The sequence below is a fragment of the Dipodomys merriami genome, unplaced genomic scaffold, assembly GCF_024711535.1.
Source record: "Dipodomys merriami isolate MVZ:Mamm:240054 unplaced genomic scaffold, mDipMer1.0.p SCAF_12, whole genome shotgun sequence".
Classification (NCBI taxonomy): domain Eukaryota; kingdom Metazoa; phylum Chordata; class Mammalia; order Rodentia; family Heteromyidae; genus Dipodomys; species Dipodomys merriami.
The window spans coordinates 40,356,958-40,379,204 of NW_027202493.1; the positions used below are offsets into that span (position 1 = coordinate 40,356,958).

At 40.7% G+C, this 22,247-nt stretch overlaps 1 protein-coding gene across 1 annotated transcript in view; it reads left to right on the plus strand.

Moving 5' to 3' along the window:
* Nucleotides 1–311: 311 nt before the first annotated feature.
* Nucleotides 312–22,247, plus strand: part of Adam28 (ADAM metallopeptidase domain 28) — a 38,809-nt gene continuing 16,873 nt past the window's right edge. The window contains exons 1-12 of the mRNA XM_070015925.1: nt 312–363; nt 6,146–6,249; nt 8,200–8,276; nt 8,980–9,058; nt 10,191–10,267; nt 12,323–12,515; nt 13,684–13,755; nt 14,856–14,927; nt 16,532–16,701; nt 17,106–17,190; nt 20,140–20,270; nt 21,702–21,879. Of these exons, the coding sequence (XP_069872026.1) occupies nt 312–363; nt 6,146–6,249; nt 8,200–8,276; nt 8,980–9,058; nt 10,191–10,267; nt 12,323–12,515; nt 13,684–13,755; nt 14,856–14,927; nt 16,532–16,701; nt 17,106–17,190; nt 20,140–20,270; nt 21,702–21,879 (1,290 nt within the window). The remainder of the gene's footprint in view (nt 364–6,145; nt 6,250–8,199; nt 8,277–8,979; nt 9,059–10,190; nt 10,268–12,322; nt 12,516–13,683; nt 13,756–14,855; nt 14,928–16,531; nt 16,702–17,105; nt 17,191–20,139; nt 20,271–21,701; nt 21,880–22,247) is intronic.

Genomic DNA, 22,247 nt, shown 5'->3' on the forward strand with positions numbered 1-22,247 from the left:
GAGCGCTCAGGGCAGGTCCCTCCTGTGACTTCCTGAGCTATGGAACTAGATGGGAAATCCACACCTTTTTGTGTGTAGAGAATGTGGAGGAGAAAATGGGGTGGAATTCAGGAATCTGCAGAGGCAGCCAAAGAGGTGCCAGGATTTCCTCCTGCTGAGCCATTGTTGTGGGACCTCAGCACGGATTGCGCAACACCTGCACCTAGCATTGGCTGAGGCTGAGCACAATGAGCCTGGAGTTCACTCTGTCTCCGGTGGGAGAAGGCAGGGGCAGAGCAGAGGGCAGGGCTGGCCTGCTGCCCTGGCCCAGCATGTGGCCAGGGAGTCTGGTGCTACTGACTTTTCTCCTTGCTCCAGTTCCAGGTAGGACAGTACTCTTCCTTGGCTTCTGCGAAGTACCAGAGGGGTTTGCAGACTTTTCGTCTGCTCCTCGCAGTTCTGTTGTAGAAAATGTTCTGACTGGTTCTCCCCTCTCTAATTTTACTAACCCATCTGATTTTTTTTATCGCCTGTTGTTTTGAGGGGCAGGGGCCTGAAGTCTCAGGGTAAAGCAGAGATCTTGAACTGATATTGACATGTCTGAACTGAGGATATTTACGAAGGGGAAGATGGCATAGGGCATCATATAAGTAATGAATGTGACCTCTGAGGTTTGATCAAACGTTATCTTGTCATACTTAGTTTGTGTTGCCGATGGGACAGATTTCACTGACTGTGGCTGGGCGAAGGCTTCTGGGAATACTGGTTATTAGCAGTTTGGCAACCTGTATTTTTCTGGATCACATATTTTGTACACCTAATCCTTTCATTGTGGGTGATAATAAATACACAAATTGGAAACAAATTATCTGTCAACTTTTGTATAGAAAGCCTTGTGACATTATTGAACAGAAAATGTGTTTCAGTTAAGTGAAAGTTAATAATTCACTCTTGTTTTGTGGGAACATGGCTTCATAGTAATACAGTTCTTTTAACATGTGTCATCATTGATGGTACATGCTCAACTTGATTTTGGATAAAAGAGATTTTAGTAACACACTTCTCCAGCTGATTTCTATCTCCAGTGCACAAGCTGGCAAGTTAGTGGTGATTCCTTACCTGTTAAAATGTTTCTTGGGTCTTAGAATGTTGGCTTTTGCCTGGGGAATGAGAGGAATTTTTAATCAAAAGCATAGAGTAAGGGAAAGACTCTCCTTTTCTGCATCCACTGTGTACTTTGTCACTAAAAATGGCTTTCTGATTTTTCAGACTTGTAAACATTTTACTTAATATCCTTAAACACAGAACTGAACTGGGCATGGAAGATTAAAAATCCTACTTTTTGAGGCCACGTTTGGTAGGTATGTTTCCAGAAATGGTATCGCCCACAAGTCTTAGGCTGAACGATTTCTTGCCAATCCTCACTTGAAAAATAAGAACATTCTGAGCTCTGTTTTCCCCAGAATCTCAGAGGCATAGGGCTAACCTGGAGGCCCCCACACTGCAGCCTTTCTCAGAGTCATAGGGCTAACCTGGAGGCCCCCACACTGCAGCCTTTTCAGTGTAAGTGGGCTCCCTGGTTTTTTCTGCCCCCTCAACGGTGTGTTCACAACGTGGCATCACCACGCCTGGAGGTGTGGCGTCTCCCTCCGCAGATGGTGGTGGGCTCATGGGTGCTAAAGTAGTTCCTGTGGAATGGGGAGCTGCATGCTCACATCTCGCCTCTCCAGCAAACAGGTGCCCCCTTCTTTTACCACCCAGCTTGTATTCCAAAGGACGGTGCACTCAAGGTCGTATGGACCCTGAAATACCCCAGTCTTATTCCCATGGTTGTTATTTCCCAGCCGTGTGCCCGGTTCTTGTCACCAGAAAGAGAATGAGATGTGAAATCAGAATAGATGCTTGTAATGAGCTTCAGACTCCCCTGAGAACATGACTTACAGGACTGCATCATAGAGAAAGAAAGGGGAAAAAGTATTTAAAAGCACATGATGTGTGTTTGTGTGGCAGGGAGCAAAGGAGTATGTGGGTAAAGAAGCTAATTCCATAAGGATGGACTTCCATGGATGAACCAGAATATTCCAGAAGGACAGCCAAGGGTGTTCCTTCTTTTTGAAATTAGTTTATTCAAAACTGGCCACCGTTTCCTTGCCCTTATAAGATGATTGAAGACCTCAAGCTGTATATTCAGTTTAACCTCCATAGCAAAAACAGTGGGCTTAAATGGGATGTGACATTTTCCTCAAAGCTTGTACTCCTGTTTCTGTATCAAGTTAAAGTGCACAAGATAATTTGAGCTAATACAGAGACTCTCAGAACTAGAGTCATGGTCACTTCAGAATCCCTGATTTAGGGCTCGGTATTATGTGTTTAGTTTTGAAAACACATCGCTTTGATCAACCTAGAAAAGATTTGAACAAAAATGAAAATGTCAAGATTACAGTAAATGTTCCAGTCTCCAAAATGGATCCCAACACATTAACAAATAAAATAGCGACCCAGACTGGAGTCTGTGTTGTTCATCCCATCTGGGAGCTTGGGCTCTTATAATACTAACTAATGGTAGTGTTGTTTTTACCATTACCTAATAATTTTTATTTTCTTGATCCTGTTTTGCTGGTGAAAATTAATACAACATATGAGTTCTGTGGGAGAGAGAAAGTGAGTATTAAAATAAATTAGTGGAAACAGATTATGTTACACCTTGGATTTGTGTAATCCCTGGATGGCAGTTACCCGTGTTTGTTCTACCAACTTCAAAACAATTAACGATATTATTCATCTTGGAGAAGGCTTCTCTGACCCCACCAAACTTGGGATGACTGAGGCAACTAATGTCTAAGTCTATTGTATACCTATGTGTGCGTGGAAATTATTCTATTGAAATCTCTTTATCTACGGGGCCTTCTCACTTTCAGGAAAATAAGAGAGCCTTGAAGGGAAATTCTATCTGTTTGTTTTAGAGAACTCAGTATGTTGCAAGGATTTAGAATGAGCTGGAAATCCACACATTTCATACTGAGAGAGAGAGAAGTTGTTGAAGGCTTTTAAAAGAGATTCTGGGATTTATGTTTTGCTTTGTTTTGGTGTAGAAGTGCTCATCATGTGGGAGTGCTCACCATGGGACAATGAATTGGGAATAAACTGTATAATGAACATTTCAAGTCCATATTTAAGAGCCAGTTGGTCATTTCTGGCTTGGTGAAACATTAGCTCAAAGATTATCCAGAAGCATGGAGATCAGTGTACACAGCAGAGAAAACTAGTATGGGATGGATGGATGGATAGATGGATGGATGGATAGACAGATAGATAGATAGATAGATAGATAGATACATACATACATACATACATACATACATACATACATACATACATCTGTATCCTTATCAGGAACATTTCAGAATGAGGGGTGTGTGTGTGTGTGTGTGTGTGTGTGTGTGTGTGTGTGTGTGTGTGTGTGTGTGTGAGAGAGAGAGAGAGAGAGAGAGAGAGAGACAGAGACAGAGACAGAGACAGAGAGAGACAGAGAAAGACAGAGAGAGACAGAGACATTCTGCTTGTAGAGAAAAAACAAGATGGAAAGTTGTTGTGTATTTATGAAGTTATTTATGAGTGAAAACAAGCTTATGTCCTAATGTTTCTTATTATAATCATATGCAGAATGGATGAAAACTGCTAATATGACTTTCTAAAGCTAGTTAATAAGGTGGCAGCATTCGATAAAACGTGGCTTTACCACTCAACGTTAATGGGACCAATTGGATTGGTTAGACACTGTAATACACCAGGAAGCATATTGGAACCTTATGGTACTCCTATTTTATGGCACTGAGCTGAAGGAGACTGCTGGAAATTGCACCAAGAATGATTTTCTTACCTCTTGGCATCTTACTGTGCTGAAGGAATCATGAAGATTGAACCAAATGGAAAGAACGTGATTGAAGTTCCTCTTAGAGTTCCGTATATTCATTCTGGAAAACATTTTTTGCTCAGAGTTTTTTTTTTTGGCCAGTTGTGGGGCCTGAACTCTGGGCTTGGGCACTGTCCCTCAGCCACAGCACCCACTTCCGGCTTTTTCTGCTTATGTGGTGCTGAGGAATCGAACCCAGGGCCTCATGCATGCAAGGCAAGCACTCTACCACTGAGCCACCTTCCCAGCTCCTGGAAAACATTTTTTAATAATGTATGTTATTCTGTTTCTTTATCATACATTAATTAAATAGAAACAAAGGCATCTGGTGATAGTCTCTATGACTCAACTGAAGAAAGTGTGATGTTTTTCTTGAAGTGTCACGGTGTTGCAAGGCTTGAATTTTGTCTCAACACGATTAGAACTTACTCGTGCAAATTATCGTCCCTTCTGCAAAGACATTATAGAGGATTCCTTCCCTCAAAACTATAGAGGTTTGAACAAGCTTTAACATTCATTTAACCTACCCCTCTTTTCAAACAAATAAAACAAACCTCAAACCAATCTCTGCATTATGGCATTCTACTGTCAATATCCTTCCTTTTAAGTGTTTTTGAAACGTTCATTTGAGATAGTAACCACTCATTATTTACTCTAAGAGCTCTAAGTTCCAGCCAAATTTAACAATGTTTTCTAACCTTTCAGATGAAATGTAAATGGCTCTGGAATGATGAAAGGAACTAAAACTTGACATCCCTTGAGATATTTGGGGTTTCTACTTTTGTTCTTGAAGAACATTTTAAGAACTTTGTTTTGTCCTCTGAGACGTCTTTGGGTAACTGAGAACTCCTCCCTGGGGACAGGTGGGCAAGTCAGCTGGGTGAGCACCTTGGTCATGCTTGTGTAGAAGGTTAATTAGGGTGACACAGATTTATTCTAACATAGAAGATAGTTTGAGAGGTTTAATGACAGCCTCCAAATCAGACAGCACATGTAACACAAGGAAGAAACGCAAGCCTCTCCAATCCCAGGCCCAGTCTTAGGAAATAAGCACTTAAGTCCCAAGAAGGTGGTGGCAGTAATTTTGCAATTTGCTTTCAATGTAATTATTGGCTCAAAATAGTCTTACTCACCCTCATATCAATGAAATAAGCTAGGCAAAAAGCCAGAGGTCACATATTTCCCCTCATAGATGGATGTTATACTTAAAATGTTTTAAAAAATACATAATCATATACAAGATCATAGGTTTATTTGTGGATAAACACATTTGATTGATCTGAATAAAATACAGTATGTGCATCTGCAAGATGCCATGGTGAAGCTTCTCTTGCACAATCAACAGCACTCAAAGAGTATTAAGAATTTGAAGCATGCCTTGTCTGGGGCCCAGGTACTAGGGGAAGGGAGCAGATGAATGCAGAGGGGAGAAAAGGGTAAATAGAGTCAAAATTCCCATGTCTGAGAAGGGTAAAAAGAATCTTGCTTAGACAGGTTTGGGAAAGGGAGTGGGGAAACTGACAAAGGAGCGATTGTAGCCAAAGGAGCGATTGTAGCCAAGCAGCATTGTACCTATACATGGTTTGTTCAAATTAATCCCCTTATTCTACTAACTGATGCTGGGGCGGGGGAGGGGAAGTGTGTGGAGAAAAAGGTCATTTCGGGTCAGTAGTTCTGCCCGATTCTTCTCTAATTTTTGCTTTCTCCATATTTTTGCACGTAAAGGAATGAAGAGTGGATTTGTATTGCCTTTGCCCATTTGACCAACACATCACTGGACCCTTTTCTTCCTGTACCACGGTTTCAAAGGTTGCTATTGGTAGATCCAAGACAACCATATTTGAATTAGAAATGGGGTGCACTGGCTGTTTCATGTTTACAACACTGTGGGGTATTCAGGACTCCTCTGCTCAGTTACTTAGCAACTGATCAACTTTAGGGAAGTTGACTTTGGCTTCTACCTTTTTGTTTTTCTTTTGTCTTTTTCTCCTACGATTTATCTACTTAGGAAATCATTGCAGGGGACCCAGGATGACAAAAAGAAATGGGAACATTCAAAAGAAATATTGTCTCTACCCAGAGAAACACTTCCACTTTCAGTGAAAAACACTGCCAGCCCAGGCATGGCAGACATGAATCTTGGAAAGTCTCTGCGTAGCATGGTCCGTGGGAATTGCAGCGTGGCCAACCGTGGGCCAGCAGCCCGGTTCCGTGCTGCAGCAAAGTCTTCTTCCCCACACCTTTCTGTTTCAGTGAGAGGCGCGAAAGAACTCCCCAAGGCAAAGAAATATGAAGTTGTCTATCCTGTAAGACTTCATCCACTGCACAAAAGAGAGCTCGCAAAGCCCGAGCACCAGGTATGCCTTCCGATTTCTCAGAGAATCTTCATCTGATGTTCGTGTGTGTGTATGTGTATGTGTGTGTGTGTGTGTGTGTGTACACATGTGCATATATGCATAGGTATGTATGTGTATTCACACATGTTTACACATGCACATCTCAACGTTTACATTGTATATGCACACACATTGTAAATTGAACATTTCAGTCATCATGCTTTAGAGTTAAATAATATTCATTTGTGCTCCTTTTTGACTTTTCATTTTTCCTTATAACTGAAAAGGCTACTCTTGGCTTCATTTAAAAATTTTGTTCTGAAAAGTAAAATAAACAGTCTCAGGTAACAGTCTGGCCTTCAATGTTTTATGATAATGTAGGCTGTATACTTACAAAAAAGCTGCAATTTACAATCGATCTATCTGCCTATCTGTGGATCATCCATCCACACAGATACAAGGATGGTCATTAAAGTGGGAGAAAATAAACTATTGCAAGTGAATGTGCACTTGCATTCTATCCCAAAATTTATCTTTTCCAAACAGACAGCATTAAAATATGCATTCATCCTTATTCCTTAATGAACTATAATGCAATCTCAGTCGACATGCACCCAACACATTTTGTGAGTGTAAGAGAAATGCAAAAAGGGACCAACGTTTAGTGAGGCAGTGTACCTCTGTAATCTCAGCACTCCGGAGGTCTGAGAAGAGAGCTGTGGGTTTGAGGCTATCCTGGGCTACATAGTGTAACCTTGTCTACAAAACAAAACCAAGCAAAGCAAAGCAAAGCAAACCACCACCACCACCAAACCCCGCCACCACTGGTTACTGATATATAAGAGATTATCTGTACTAATGTTTTGGAATTGATGAGCCAATGGATGCGATTAATGGAATGTGTAGATGTATAATTATAAAGTATTATGTATCCAGCTCAGTAGCTGAATGTAAATAGGCACAGGACCCTATGTTTTCCTAATCCACAGAGAAGAAAATTAGCATCTGAATTCAAATGGTTAGTTTGTGTCACACCTTAACTTCATTATTTCTCTCTGTGTAAATTCAGGAAGACACTGGTAATTCTTGGTCTGAAAGTTCAGGTAGCAATTATATGTATACTTGATGAACGTTTTGAGATGTTTGTCTTGTATGAAGCATGAGTCAGAATGCAAGTATTAATGGCATATTCGATGTTACTTGAACACTGATTAGGCATGCAGCTCCCTTTTCTGGTGTGAAATTATCTAGGTCTATTACAAAGGTATTTTCTGTGTCTTTGATAGCTCTCTCTCTTTATTTTTTTTTGTCAGTCATGGGGCTTGAACTCTGGGCCTGGGCACTGTCCCTCAGCTCTTCAGCTCAAGGCGAGCGCTCTACCACTTGAGCTACAACGCCACTTCCTCTTTGATAGCTCTGTACCTCTTCTTCTCCAAATACCCGCATCCTGTAGGACATAAAATTTTGTTCCCAAATACTTGTTGATTCAACTACATCTTTGCCAAGTACATCAATTTTATCTTTTCTTTGCTGGTCTTGGGCTTGAACTAAGGACCTGGGTGCTGTACCTTAGCTTTTTCACTTAAGACTGGCACTGTAGCATTTGAACCATAGCTCCGTTTTTAGATTTTTTGTGGTTAATTTGATGTAAGAGCCTGTTTGGTTGGTCTTCCCAAGGTTGGCTTCAAACCACAGTACTCAATGCTCAACCTCCTAAATAGCTCAGATTACAGGCATGAGCTACCCACACCAGGCTGATCTTATCTTTTAAAGGATGCATATAAAGATCTGAGATCGTTTGCTTATTAGTTGCCAGCATTGTTTGATCGGTAGAAGGGAATAAGCAGACATTAGGCAGTATATAATCTACTGCTGTAGAAAAGCCAGGACTGTCTGCCAAGATCTATATGGGTCAAAACTGGCCAATAAAACTTCATGGCAGCTTTTTAATTCATAATGCATTTTTTGCAGGCTCCATCTGAAAGTGAAGTAACATATGAGGTGAAAGTTAATGGAAAAGTTACCATGCTTTATCTGAAGAAAAACAAGTAAGTACTTCTACCTCTGGTATCATCCTCACCACCAGCAAGCTAGGATGTACAAAATGTGGAAACTGAATCTCATACTATTTCCTGGTTCTGTGGAAATTTGTTTCTACTAAAGCAGTAATAACACACTAGGTCAAACAGCTTGCTAGTGTTTTGACACTTTTAGAAATGAAACACAGTGTGTGAGCAGACATAGATTTTACTTCTTCTATGAAAGAGATGGAGAAATTCCATGTCTCCCTATGCTATGATATTTTGGTTTTCCTCTTTGCTATTATAATTGATTAACATGGCAGGATGATATTAGAAAACCATTTGTATCTCAGAAAAGAACAAGGCATATGTAAATCTCTATGAAATTCTGGGGTTAAATACAAATATAAAAATAACGGCAAAACCAGAACTTGCTCTTTCTCCTCTCCAATATTAGGCATCTTCCTGCCATGCCAGCCACTCACCCATCCTCTTTCTCATGTATTACACTGCCTTTGATTCCTTCATTCTTTCCATTTGGCCCATCTGAATTCAACATTGTGTTTCCAACTCACCTGCCATGGATCCGACCAGATCTTGCTCGTCCTGTATCTACACTACTATAATAGTCATGTTTTCCTAAATCTGTGCTTTCCAGTTTTCAATCCTTAGCCTCATTCTCTGGACTTCACAGTTCACACCAGTAACCAAGCTCTTTTTCTTCCCCCAGGAATCTCCTTGCACCTGGCTACACAGAAACACATTATAATTCCAATGGAGAGATGGTCACCACAAGCCCACAGATCATGGTATAGAAGTCCCTGGTAATGGGGAGGGAGGTGCGCCCAGGGACCCAAATATAGCAACTCTGCCAGGCAAACAGTAGTGAAACTCCACTTATAGCCTTTGTGTTGCTTTTAAATAGCAGTATTAAACTTCATTACTTATCTTCCAACTTTTTAACATTTTCCCCCTCAGAACAATAGCATTCCTAACATCTTCAGGAGCCTTTTCCATCCTTAGAGGAAGGTGGGCTGATGAAACACATATTTTCTTTCAAGTAGCTTTCTACAGAGTGATTCCATCGTCTGGAGACACTTCTGGTGGCCCCAGACAATTCAGATCCCCTCTCTGGATCCTGGGGTCTCTCCAACTGAAGACTTAGCCTCAGTGGAGGTTGTAGATATCCATGTTTTCCTCCAAGAAAGTTCTACTCTTTGGTCTTTGTCAAGAGCCCGCTTCTTGCCTTATACTGAACACTGGTGCAGCAGGGCCTTCTACTCAGAGCTACCTTTTCTCTTGGAAGCCTCCTGATTTTTCTCTACTGTGGCAGCTGTAAACACATTCACACATGCCATCACCCCTCTCTGTGTCCCACAATAGCAAAGTCCCACATGGAACACTACCTGGAAAAACCTTGAGAATGCTACTCTGTGACCCATGAGTACAGCGCGTGTTGAATAGATACACTTGAATTCAGTAGAACTCTCTGGATACATTAAAATATACAAATGCCAATCTGAATCACCTTCTAGTTGGGAAACATTTAGTGGATCTTAGAAGAAAAAGTTTTAATGGTTAATCATCCATAAAAGGGAAAGAAAAGAAAAGGAAAGGAAAGGTAGTGTTTGGAAGATTCAAGTTTTAGATTTATGTGATTGATCTATGTCTTCAAGTAATAGTCAACATTTTTATTCTATTCCAGCAGTTCCCATATGTAATTAGTACTTTATTTTCATTTGTTGGGATAATTAACTCAAATGAATCATTTTAGCTCACACAGAAAGCCTTTAGAATTCATTTTTTCCCCTTAGTATCTACATTAACTGTTATGCAGCAGAAAGTCACTGGGAAGGTCCTGCTGTAAGATTTCAAACTTGAATTTACCAGGGAGTTATAAAAACCATGAATCTCCATAAGACCCTTTTCTCTTTCCTTTAGGATAACTGCTACTACCAAGGCCATATCATTAATGCAGAAGCTTCTGACGCCAGCATCAGTACGTGTGAGGGTCTCAGGTAAGACTTCATGAATGTCTTGAATGCACTTGTGATCACAGACAGGCAGGTGTAAGGAGTCTCAAGACTCCCAGGTATAATTAGTTATGCTACATTGATTATGAATTCTAAGGTTATAAAAATTTAAGTTTGAAGCAGAAGCCATTTCCTTTTATAAAAGTATGTACGTTGCACATTGGGCTTGCTTTCAGAATGGTTTTGTTTCCCTGTTACCTGGATTCAGGTTTTTTTTTTTTGGGGGGGGGTCTGGTTGTGGGGCCTGAACTCTGGGCCTGGGCGCTGTCCCTCTGCTCTTCAGCTCAAGGTTAACGCTCTACCATTTGAGCCACAGCGCCACTTCCGGCTTTTTTCTGTTTGTTTATATGGTGCTGAGGAATCGAACTCAGGGCCTCAGGCATGCAAGGCAAGCGCTCTACCACTGAGCCACCTTCCCAGCCCGACCTGGATTCAGTTTCAGTGTCAAAGACCTTTAGAAAATGAGAGTTCCTCTTCTCCCCTTCTCCCCATTGTGAATTTCTCCCTCCCCATCCCCTTCTCTTTCTCTCTGTTGCTGTGTACCATATCTTATTCATAACCATGGCATCTATTTCTTTTCATCTCTGTGTGTCTGTCCATGGTAATTTATCCGCTGATTATCTAATTTCCTTTTCTCTATTTCCAGTTGACTATTGTAAGGCGTCTCAATTTCAGAGTGTCCTGAACCTAAAGATTGTCTCACACATTTGGTATTTTTCCTGTGTTTGCTATGCCAATCAATAGTATAAACAACAAATAATTTCCCATCCAGAATCAGAATAACTCAAGAACTTCTTGCTCATACCCTTCCATGCTACTTCGCTTACCTCATAAATCTCCATGAGAGCTTTTATGTAAACCATTGGAAAAAGAACTCATGATTCATCTGCCAGATCCCCCTCTTGGTATCTTGCAATTTTATACCTAATTAAGCTACTCTCCCTGTTAATATAATCTCCCTATTATATACTCTTGTGTTTCTTTGTCTATTGTAAGTATGTCTATCATATACATGATGTATATGTATATTTATATGTATTATTTGATTATTTTATATGTACCCATTTCCTCATTTGAATAAGGTCCATGAGAGGAGCCACCACAACTGCATTTTTAAAAAATATTTTATATTTTTTCATACCTATCCTTAGTTCTATGTCTAATGATTAATGGGGTCCTTGCTGCATATTGTAAATCTAAGCTCAGCACTTCAGCTCAAGAATTGAGAGGAAATTGTCAAAAACGCATAATCACATGCTTTGTGTGTTATATGTTATGATCTTCATCATTATTCTATTAGATAAACAGGTATTATGACTTTCATTTTGTAGACTGTGAAACAAAGGCCAAGTGAATTTAAATATTCTACCATGGTATCATGGGTAATCTGTGACAGACCTAGGATTTTAACACTTCACCTACAAGATCCCAGTCTCCATCATTTTTAGAACACCCAGAATAGACAAAGCTGGAAAATCAGGACAGTGTGTTGAGTCAGGAAATAACCCTACTAGTGTCAGAACTGACGTGGTAGGTTACCTGATGTTGCTGTGGGCTTTTCTCACTAGCAGATCCTAAATCCATATAGAGAAAATATGTACAAGTAGTTATTTAAGAGCATCACAAGCCAGGTGCCGGTGGCTCATGCCTGTAATCCTAGCTACTAAGGAGGCTGAGATCTGAGGATTATGGTTCAGAGCCAGTCCTGACAGGAAAATCTGTGATACTCTTATCTTCAATAAACCACCAGAAAACCAGAAGTGTCACTGTGGATCAAGTGGTAGAGTGCTTGCCTTGAGTTGAAGAGCTCAGGTACAAGGCCCAGGGCAAGAGTTCAAGCCCCACAACCAACCTCCCCTTTTCCCCCCCAAAAAAGAGCATCACCAGCTACAAGTTTCATCATATTCTATCACCATTAGATGAATCTGTCTGGGCATTGACTAGCAATTTCAAGAGGCTGTTTTGTTTGATATCACCTGTAAGTCTGTACAACCCAAATGTAAGAACTCAGGAAGCAACTCAAATTCTCCTATTCTTCAGGGGCTACTTCAGCCAAGGAGGTGAAAGGTACTTCATTGAGCCCTTAAGCCACAGGAACCAGGATGACCAGGAACATGCTCTCTTCAAGGAGGATCCTGAAGAAGACGTGGCCAATGCCACCTGTGGCTTGGGTGATGTGTTACGGGCCCGCCAATCACACCACAGTGTGGATTTACCTGCCACCAGAGTGATTGTATGTATACTCTGATTTTTAGTTTGTGTCCCTGACATGTAGGATGGATGACCTGTGTTCCAGTCTTAGCAATGCAAATGACTTTACATTTTACAGTAGCTGTTGCCAAGCTGTAGATTGTAGAGACATTGATCATAAAGACTGCATTGATAGTTTATTTAATAAGCACTTGTTGGTCAACTATTAGTATCCACAAGGTACAAGGGTTTAAAAGAAGTCTGAAATACAATACCTGTCCAGGCTACAATGATTTTAAAAGACAACAAATTGTTATTATTAGTTGAAAATCCTAATTTCTTCACGAATGCATTCAGTAAAACTTGTCTTCAAGAGCACAGAAAAAAAACCCCAGTGGGCAAAAGATGTAGAATATGCTGCAAGAGCAAAGAATCTGGTTTACTATTATTTTATTTCTTTACTTCAGCAGATAACAGAAACAAAGAATATTCTTTTGTGTCTAAAACTACGAAGCGTAATTTGGAATATTTTTGTAAGGATTGCTTTTGTTGCTTTCAATATCTACTTCAAAATCCCATCCTGTCTTCCAAATGTTCTCAGAGTTGACACACACTGGGTACACACTTGTTTCGATAGCCTTGGGGGTTGAATCCTTTGCTGTGAGTTTAAATTCTACCAGTGTAACCTAAGAGCCTAGAAAAACCAGTCCTGGTTACATGGTGCTGTGAACATTGGCACAAATCTCTAGTCCTCTGTTTTAGTTCTCTACTAACCAAGTTGAGACAGCCTTGCTTTCCTGACACACTGGTTATTTTGGATTTCCTTCCACCTCAGTGACAAAGTAATAGATATGAACCAGAACAGGAATTTTTAAAAAATGACTAAATTCTTGATTTCAAGAGTTGAAATCAGGAGTTCTCTGTTTCATGGCAGGATGGTGGAGAAAAATCCACTGTTTTCAGATCTGTTCAAGTTCTCCTACTAATTAGCTGTCAAATAATTGATTGTGGTTATTTAAGGGGCTTAGGACAGATTATTGTTTAATATCTCTTCTCACTGTAATGTTCTGAGCCTTGTCTAGTGAACATTCTAGCTGTTAAAATGGAAATATTATCAGCCTTCATTCTCATTCAAGACCTCTTATGAAATTAAACATATCGAGCAAGAGAAGGAAAATGTGGTCTTATTAATATTCCTCTTTATATTTCAGAAGATGCATGGTGGGAAGAATCAGGAACAGAAGAAATATATAGAATATTATGTGGTCCTGGATAATGGTGAGGTAATTAGAGCAGACAGATGTCTCCTTTAAAATCCTCCTCTCTGCACACTTACTATGTGAGACAGTCATGTCTGGATCTCTTTTTAAATATCATGAGCTATTGTGAGAAATATTCTAAACCTATGAAATCTGATATTTATAAGTAAGCTGATAAGATTTCTCCTTTTCAGAATTAGGTATCTTTTATGGTCTGCATAAATTGAATAGTTGATCCTATAATGCACTTTCTTTAATGCCTTAAAAGCTCCAAACATAGTTTTGGATTAATTTCTTTTGCCATATTGGATTCTGCCAAGCACTTAAACGTTTACAAATGCATATTCCTCAGGAAACAGTAAGTAGAAGGGTTCAATGTCTCTTTGGCAAAAGGCAAGTCTTTGTAGCTACTCACGGTTTATCTTTTATAAGAGTGTATTTTCACAGAGTGGAATCTCCCATTCTCTCCCCTTCCCTGCTCTCCTCTCCCTTCCCCTTTCCCCTTCTCACCCCCACTCCCTTTCCCCCTCACACCCCCGCCCCTTTCCCCTAAAACCCTCCTCCTCTCCTTTCTTCTCCTCTCTTCTCCTGTCCTTTCTCCAACCCTGGCCTTGTAGGTGCTAGGCAAGGGCTTGACCACCTGAGCCATACTTCCCTCCATTCCCTTTGTCTTATGCTTTGTTTTTGAGACGGATTTTCATTAATTTGCCTGGAGTGACCTCGTGAGCCTCCTGCTCTGCCTTCTGAGCAGCTGGGTTTACAAGCATGTACCACCATGCTCAGGTTTTGCGACCTTTTGAGACAGGTCTGACTCTGTAGCCAGGTTAGTCTCAGCCTTTCCAATCTTCCTGCCTTGGGTCTCCCAAGTATTGGGATCACAAATGTGAGCTAGGCTAGAATCTGAAGAGCTTCACATGGACCCAGTGCTTCAAGGGAGGAACCGTTGCCTTGGCTCCCAAAACATCAAAAACCAATTTGATTCCAACTTTTCCTGTTAGTGTTAGTAATTGATTCTTAATGACAATCACTGATAAGTGTTATCAGTTAGCTTGCCTTTCTTTTCTTCCTTCCTTTCCTTCATTTGTTCTTTCTACTAATGCCTATTCTTGTGTGTTTTCCCTTAGTTTAAGAAGTATGGCAAAAATCTAGATGAAATAAGAAAGAGAATATTTGAGATGGCCAACTACATTGACATGGTATGATACCTTTTATTGCATATAGTCATGCGTTTTGCTAGGAACCCAAGAGGGAGAGCCAGGTCCTCAAGACTCATGCTCTTCCTGTCTCCAGCCGGGTGACCATGCCTTTTCCTACTTAAAATTTAACATCCCATTGCAGACACCTTTCTTGCCCACTCCCTCCACTGATCTGAGGCTCATGAAGATTTAAAAGCTGGTTTCAGTGGGATGCTGATCACTGAGAACAAAATCCCCACAGCAAACCATGCAAAGGGGGGAAATTCCATCAGTGCATTACTAACTTAATCCTCACCAGAACACAAGTCAGATACGCATAGTAACTTGCATAGCATCACAGCCATAGTAAGCAACAAGATAGGCCTGGAATGGAGATCTGTCAGGTTCTAAAGCTCAGTTCAGCCATACAGTGGTTGGTGGTGCTCTTTAAATGTGACTCTGTCACCTAAAATACTAATAATGCTCGTGCATCCTTTTTAATGAAATATTGTAAGTTCCTGGTTGGTTGCAGTATATAACTGGTTGAATATATACGCTTTGTTTGAAATAAGAGAATCTATTAGTAGTGCCTGCAAGTCCTCTGAACACAGAAGAAACCAGCAGGGATTCAGTATCATAGGCCATTGCTCATCCTCTAACCATAGAGACCACACTGAATTTTCCTATGAAACTCCAAGCTCTAGGCCTCCATTACTAGCACTTTCTTTGTGCTAAGTACTTTCCTGTGTTGCAGACAAACATGGAGAACATGTTTTTCAAGTAATTCTTCCTTGGAGGAGTTAACATTTCTCTGAGGGAGACAAAGGTACATGCAGAGGTAAATAGTGCTGTGTGTGGCGATAGATGCTCTCTCTGACAAGGAGACATCTGAGCAGACAGCTCAAGCAGGGGAGAGCAGGCCTTGACCCTGTGGAGCACGCACACAGTGGAGGAAGGCCCTGAAGGCACAGCTAAGTTGTCAAGTTTGAGAAGGGGCACGAAGGCATCAGGGTGACCCTAGGAAGCTGGATCAAGGGTCGTGGGAGATGCTGTGTGGCAGGTAGAGGGGACAAGGCCCTGAGCACCTAGGTGGCCTAGGGGAGGACTTCGCCTTATTTGTCACAATTGAGGAAGATGCTACGGAGCCTGAGCTTCGGTGTTCAGGTGCATGTTCTTAGAAGTGATATTAGGCCAGGCACAATTCTACTAACCCATAATAAATGTTCATAGTCTTAGCTACGGAGGAGGTAAGATATCCAGAGGATTGTGGTTAGTGGTTAATCCAGAAAAAAAGTTGTGATACCCTATCTCGGCAATAAAGTCAGGCATGATGGTGCATGTCTTTAATTTCAGTTACATGGGAGACATGGAGTATGATGGTATGAGGCTACATGGGTAAACCTGTGAGCCCCTATCTGATTTATCAGTGAAACAAAAAAGAAGATAGCTTGAAAGTAAGCCTCTTGTCTCATACATATAGCTTATTTTCTCTTTAAATTTTACGTCTGCATTGTGGCTTTTACCGTGTCGTTATAAGTGGTTTTAGGAATAAAGTCCGCTGGAAATATTATAAGACAGCATCATCATACTAAGTCACCGTGCCTGCCGGCCTTCTCTTTGGACAGCTGTATAGAAAGCTCAATGCAACCGTGGTCTTGGTTGGGCTGGAAATCTGGACGGACGAGGACAAGATCAAGATAACGCCCAATGCAACCTCCACCTTGGACAACTTCTCTAAGTGGCGGGGGAGAAACCTCCTGGGCCGGAAGCGTCACGACGTGGCTCAGTTGGTTTCGTAAGTGTTGCTCTTCCCCTCTGCCTGCCATCGGGACGTTAGCACGGGAGGTTTTCAAAGACTCGGCAATGCAAGGGACGTCTTAGGGAACAGGTCAGAAGAGGTTTAGCTACAAGGCTGCAACGTTTCAATCACTCACTCACAGCACGAGAAATTTAATCATGGGGAAAGACGTCCCAGTTGTTACCATGAGATGGAATCCACGTACTTCACTTTCAAGCCATCTGAAAGACACGACAGAAAACAAGATGGCTCAGGCCATCTCAAGAACTGAAGGAGAAGTTTAACAGGGAAGAGCACCCTGGGAATTTCTTGGCTGACCGTTGAGAGTGCTGCATGAATTGACTACAGGCTATCTGCTTGTAGAATCATAATTTTTATATCTGTTTGGTTCTTTCCTCTAGCTCTGAAGACTTTTCTGGAGCAACTGTGGGCCTTGCCTTCCTCTCTTCCATGTGTTCACCTTATCACTCGGTTGGCATCGTTCAGGTCTGTTTGAAGATCAACAGATGGTTGATCTAGAATGTACTTTTGCCAAATGCTTCCCCTCTCTGGTCTGTGACAATTATGAGAGTTAATGTCCTGTCCCCTATTGGCCTACAAAATAACCTTGATTGAATTATAAATGCTCACCTAATCTTGGACTCCAGGAGAAATCCAACCTAGTCAGGAGAGATTATTTCTTAATACATCTATGATCATGAGGGATATTAGACTATAGTTTTCTGTTCTTATACTGTGGTATTATGTTTTGTTATTATAAAATAAGTTACAATATATTCCCAACTCTTGGATATTCTCAAATCCTGGAGTTGAATTTGCTACTCTTCTTTCTAAAATGTTTAATACAATCCACCAGTGACGTCACATGAGACTAGGCTTTTCTTTGTAGAGAGTTTGATTACAGAGCTCATATCTCATTAGACAGTAAGTGCTGTTCAGATTATGTTTCCTTTAACTGGGGGTGGAGAAGAGTAGTAGGATTTGAACACAGGGCCTTGCACTTGCAAGGCAAACACACTACCACTGGAGCCAAGCCCCAGCCCTTTGGGTTTTAGTTCTTGGCCAGATATAGTCTTACACTTTCTCCAAGGGCTGAGCTCAGACCAGATTGGCTTACTGCCACTGCCTGCATAGTGGGGTTAACCACAGGAGCCACCCCGTTCAGTTTGTTCTTTAAGATAGGGTCTCACTTTGCTAGGCCTGGCCTCAATCCACAAGCCTCCTATCTTAGCCTGCAAAGTAGATGTGAGCCACTGCACCCAGTGAGATTGTTTACCTTACCTTAAGCAAGTCTAGTGGTTTTGTCCTGACCCTAAGTCTTTTTGTTTCTAATTCAATCTATTTCCATTCTTATCTCCATTATTTCCTTTCCTCCTTACACTGCATGTAATTCATTCTTTTTTAATACTCAATCTCCAAGATACTTTCCTATCTATGTTTACATTTTGTCTGGCTCAGAATCTTTTCTTACATTATTGGTAAAAGCACTATACTAACTTCCATTATTTATTTTTGTTTTTATATATTTACATATTTTAATCTATTTTATTGTTACTGTGGAGATGATGTACAGAGAGGCTACAGTTATATAAAGCCAATGATGAGTACATTTCTTTCTGTACCATGTCACCCCCCTCTCCCAGTTTTTTGCTCCATTATTTTTTTTTACAGGGTAACTCATACTTTGTTGAATTTCAGTACTGGTCATTGTTAATGTTTGTTCTTAGCCAATGTTCCACGCATCCTCTGTAACTATTAAATAGTTTGCTTTCATGGTAACATGTGGTATTAATGTACAATGTTTCTCAGGTCCTTTCGACCCTAAGATTTGAGAGGGCGTTGAAGTAGTTGTGTATAACTGTAGGTTTCTCTGTTTCATGTGCAAGTTTCTACAATGTAGATTTTGAAGTTCAGTTGTTGGGTACTTACATGAGAACACTTTGTATGCTTTCTTGGAGAATCAAGCTTTTACTCATCATACCACCACCCTGAAGTGTGCAACTCTGGAGTGTCCCTTGTTTCTCCTGTGATATTAATTAACACAGCTACTCTATCATTCTGTGGCATGGACATGTGTGATAGCACCTCCTCCCTAATTGTATTTTAGCCTGCGTATTTCCTTTTACTTAGATTTATGGTAGGCAATATAGAATTGGATTTCACTTTTTTATCTAATAGAAAAAAAATCTATCTTTTATGCATTTGTCTTGACTTTTACCTTCTGTCTGTTTTTTTAGTTTTTCGTATATATTTTATTGTATTATTTGATTGTATTATTTTGAGTGTTTTTCATATGTCCTTTCCTGTCCATTTACCTTGAAAGAACATCACACTGCTTCAATGTGATGTAAAAGCTTCACAAGAAAATACTGGAGTGCTTTTCTTTCATGCATTGTGCTAATTATAGGTTTATCCTTGTTATAGATGTGACAAATTCATAGTCCATTGTTATTAGTGTAGCCTTATTAGTCTCGTATTAAAACTTAAAATAAGAAAAATGTAGACCTACATTTGTTATCCTGTTTTCTTTCTTTTTTTTTTTTTTTCATTTGTCATTCTGTTATCCCTACCAGTCTTTTTTGTAAAGATCCAAGTTTCTAATATGGCATCATACTTTTTCCTCCCATTGGACCTTTTAGAGCTTTCTTTTTCTCTTATTTATTTATTTGTTTATTTGGATTTATTTGTATGTGAACCCAGGGCTTGGGCACTGTCCCTGAGCTTTATTTTTTGCTCAAGGCTTGCGCTCTACCACTTGAGCCACAGCTCTACCTCTGGCTTTTTGATGAAGTGGAGCTAAGAGTCTCACAGACTTTCTTGCTGGGCTGGCTTTGATCCATGATCTTCAGATTTAATCTTCCTGAGAAGCTAGGATTACAGGTATGAGCCACCAGAACCTGGCAGAACTTTGATTTTTTTTATGTTTCTCCTAAAACAGGAGTCTTGCTTTTCGGCAAAAGACTTTATACCTTGCTTTCATGTTAAGTGTATTTTCACAGACAGTTTGCATTTCTATAACCCCAACTTACTAGTGGATTCAAGAGAAGTTCCAGTTGTTTACCTGCCTGTCCTTGCGAGAGGAAGAATCACACTCTTTCCTGCTTTCTGCACCCTGTGTAGAAATGGACCCAATGTATGTTTAGTGACTATGAGACTAGGACAGGCACCTTAGCATTTACCAGGTCGATGTGAGGGGCCTCAAGGACTGGACAAAAATAAAATACACACTGTCTCCCTGTGAGGAGCTTATTGTGAAATGTTGTAATGGACATTCAGTGTCACAGGGCTGTGTGTGTGTGTGTGTGTGTGTGTGTGTGTGTGTGTGTGTGTGTGTGTGTGTGTGTGTAAAAGAGGGGGACGAGGGGGAGCATGCTGGTTAAGAAGAACACATCCTCTCAGTTATCATTTCACTTGTTTCTCCCTTCTTCTCTGCAGGACCATAGTAGCAATCACCTTAGAGTGGCAGGGACCATGGCCCATGAAATGGGCCACAACCTGGGAATGTTTCACGATGACCTCAGCTGTGTGTGTCTGTCTGAGGTCTGTGTGATGGAGAAGTCCATGAGGTGAGACTCTGGATCTCTGTGCTCATCCTGTCTGCCCTCCCTAAAAGTTATCTTCAAAATTTGACATTTCATCATTGAATTAACCCCAAGACAAGATTTTTATTAATTAAGAAATAGTTTAACATATTGTGTGTTTGCTGATGGGGAAAATGACCCTTTTATCTTCACTGTACCTGTACAAGACTTAGAGCCAGGAAGTCCTTAGCTTTCAGTGAAATTTTCCATGAACTCAGAATGATTGATAGTAGACACAATTTTGGGGAAAGTGCATAATGGAAGAAGGAATTTCTCAGTTTGTGGAAAGCTATTACATGTTCTTTCTTTGCCTTTGCTTTTATATTTTTCTTTTATCTTTCCTATTCTTACCCCCCCACAGTGCACAAGCTAGGACTATGCACCATTCACTTTACAAAATAGGAAAAGGCTTTGTCAGTAATGCACCGTGCCAGCTCATCTCCCCCAGATATTATTGCATTAATTTTATCTTTCTTTATGTGATGAAAAATTGTCACTTGGCCCTTATCTAAGGGCATATGAATTTTTTTAGACATATGGATAAATATGACTTTCTTATCTTTAGGATTTGCCAGCTCCAGAGTAATCTAAGGCTGAAAAGGTTATCTGGATAAACCGGAAACATTTTTGTGTTATTAAAAATGGTCTGGAGTCGTGCACTGGTAGCTCACACATGTAATCCTAGCTACTCAGGAGGCTGAGATCTGAGGATCATGGTTCAAAGCCAGCCTGGGCAGGAAAGTCTGTGAGACTCTTATCTCCAAAAAGCCACTCAGAAAACCGAAAGTGGCACTGTGGCTCAAGTGGTAGAGCACTTGCCTTGAGCAAAAGAAGCTCAGGGACAGTGCCCAGGCCCAGAGTTCAAGCTCCAGGACCAGCAAAAAACAAAACAAACAAACAAAAAACCCAAAAGCAAAAATAGAACCAGTCTGGATGGTCCATTTTGAGATATGACCATGTTTTCTCATTAAACTAGATGAGTTGTTCATGTCCAATCCAAGCAGGTTAATTTGGGTATGCAAATGAGCTCATGATTCAGCATTGGGTCAGTGGATTTGGTCTTTTCTTGTGTGTGTGTGCTGGTCCTGGGGCTTGAACTCAGGGCCTGGATGCTGTCCCTAAATTTTGTGTTCAAGGCTAGTGCTCAACCACTTGAGCCATGGTTCCACTTTGGCTTTTCTTTTTATGATTAATTGGAGATGAGTATCATGGATCTTTCTCCCTGGGCTGGCTTTGAACTATGATCCTTAGATCTCAGCCTCCTGAGTAGCTAGGATTACAGGCATGAGCCACTAGTGCCTGGCTAGATTTAGTCTTCTGGGATAGGTTGTAGGTCTAATTGTACCTAATTTCAGACATTGCTTCCCATATGCTAAAAGCAATTGTATTCCGTTTCCTCTTGATTTATCTTCACAGATTCTACATGCCTACAGACTTCAGTTCCTGCAGCCGTGTCAACTATTACAAGTTCCTTGAAGACAAATCATCACATTGCCTTTTAAATACTCCACTGCCCACAGATATCATCTCTGTCCCCGTGTGTGGAAACCAACTGGTAGAAATGGGAGAGGATTGTGATTGTGGGACTCCCGAGGTACTGCCAAACTTCTTCCAAATTGACTCATTTATTTATCAACTGTTAAGAAGCTAAGCTATGGAGGAATATGTGGCCAGCGTAATATTGCTTGTTTTCATTTTGGCTATGTTCATGGGTAGGCACATTTTAGGCCCATCTCTCAGTTGAGCTTGTGTAGTTCTGTTTCCAGGTCCTTCCCATTTTTAAATTTTTTTTTAAAATACCAACTTAGGACCTGTTACCCCAACCCCACATTTTGGGTGGAAATACTTCAATGACTCACTGAGTGTTCCTTTAGGCACAGCACTGTGACAGTGCTTAGAGAGGACAAATAGCTTCTTGGCTCAAGGTCATAGAACTAGGCACTGGAAGAGCATCTGAAAGTC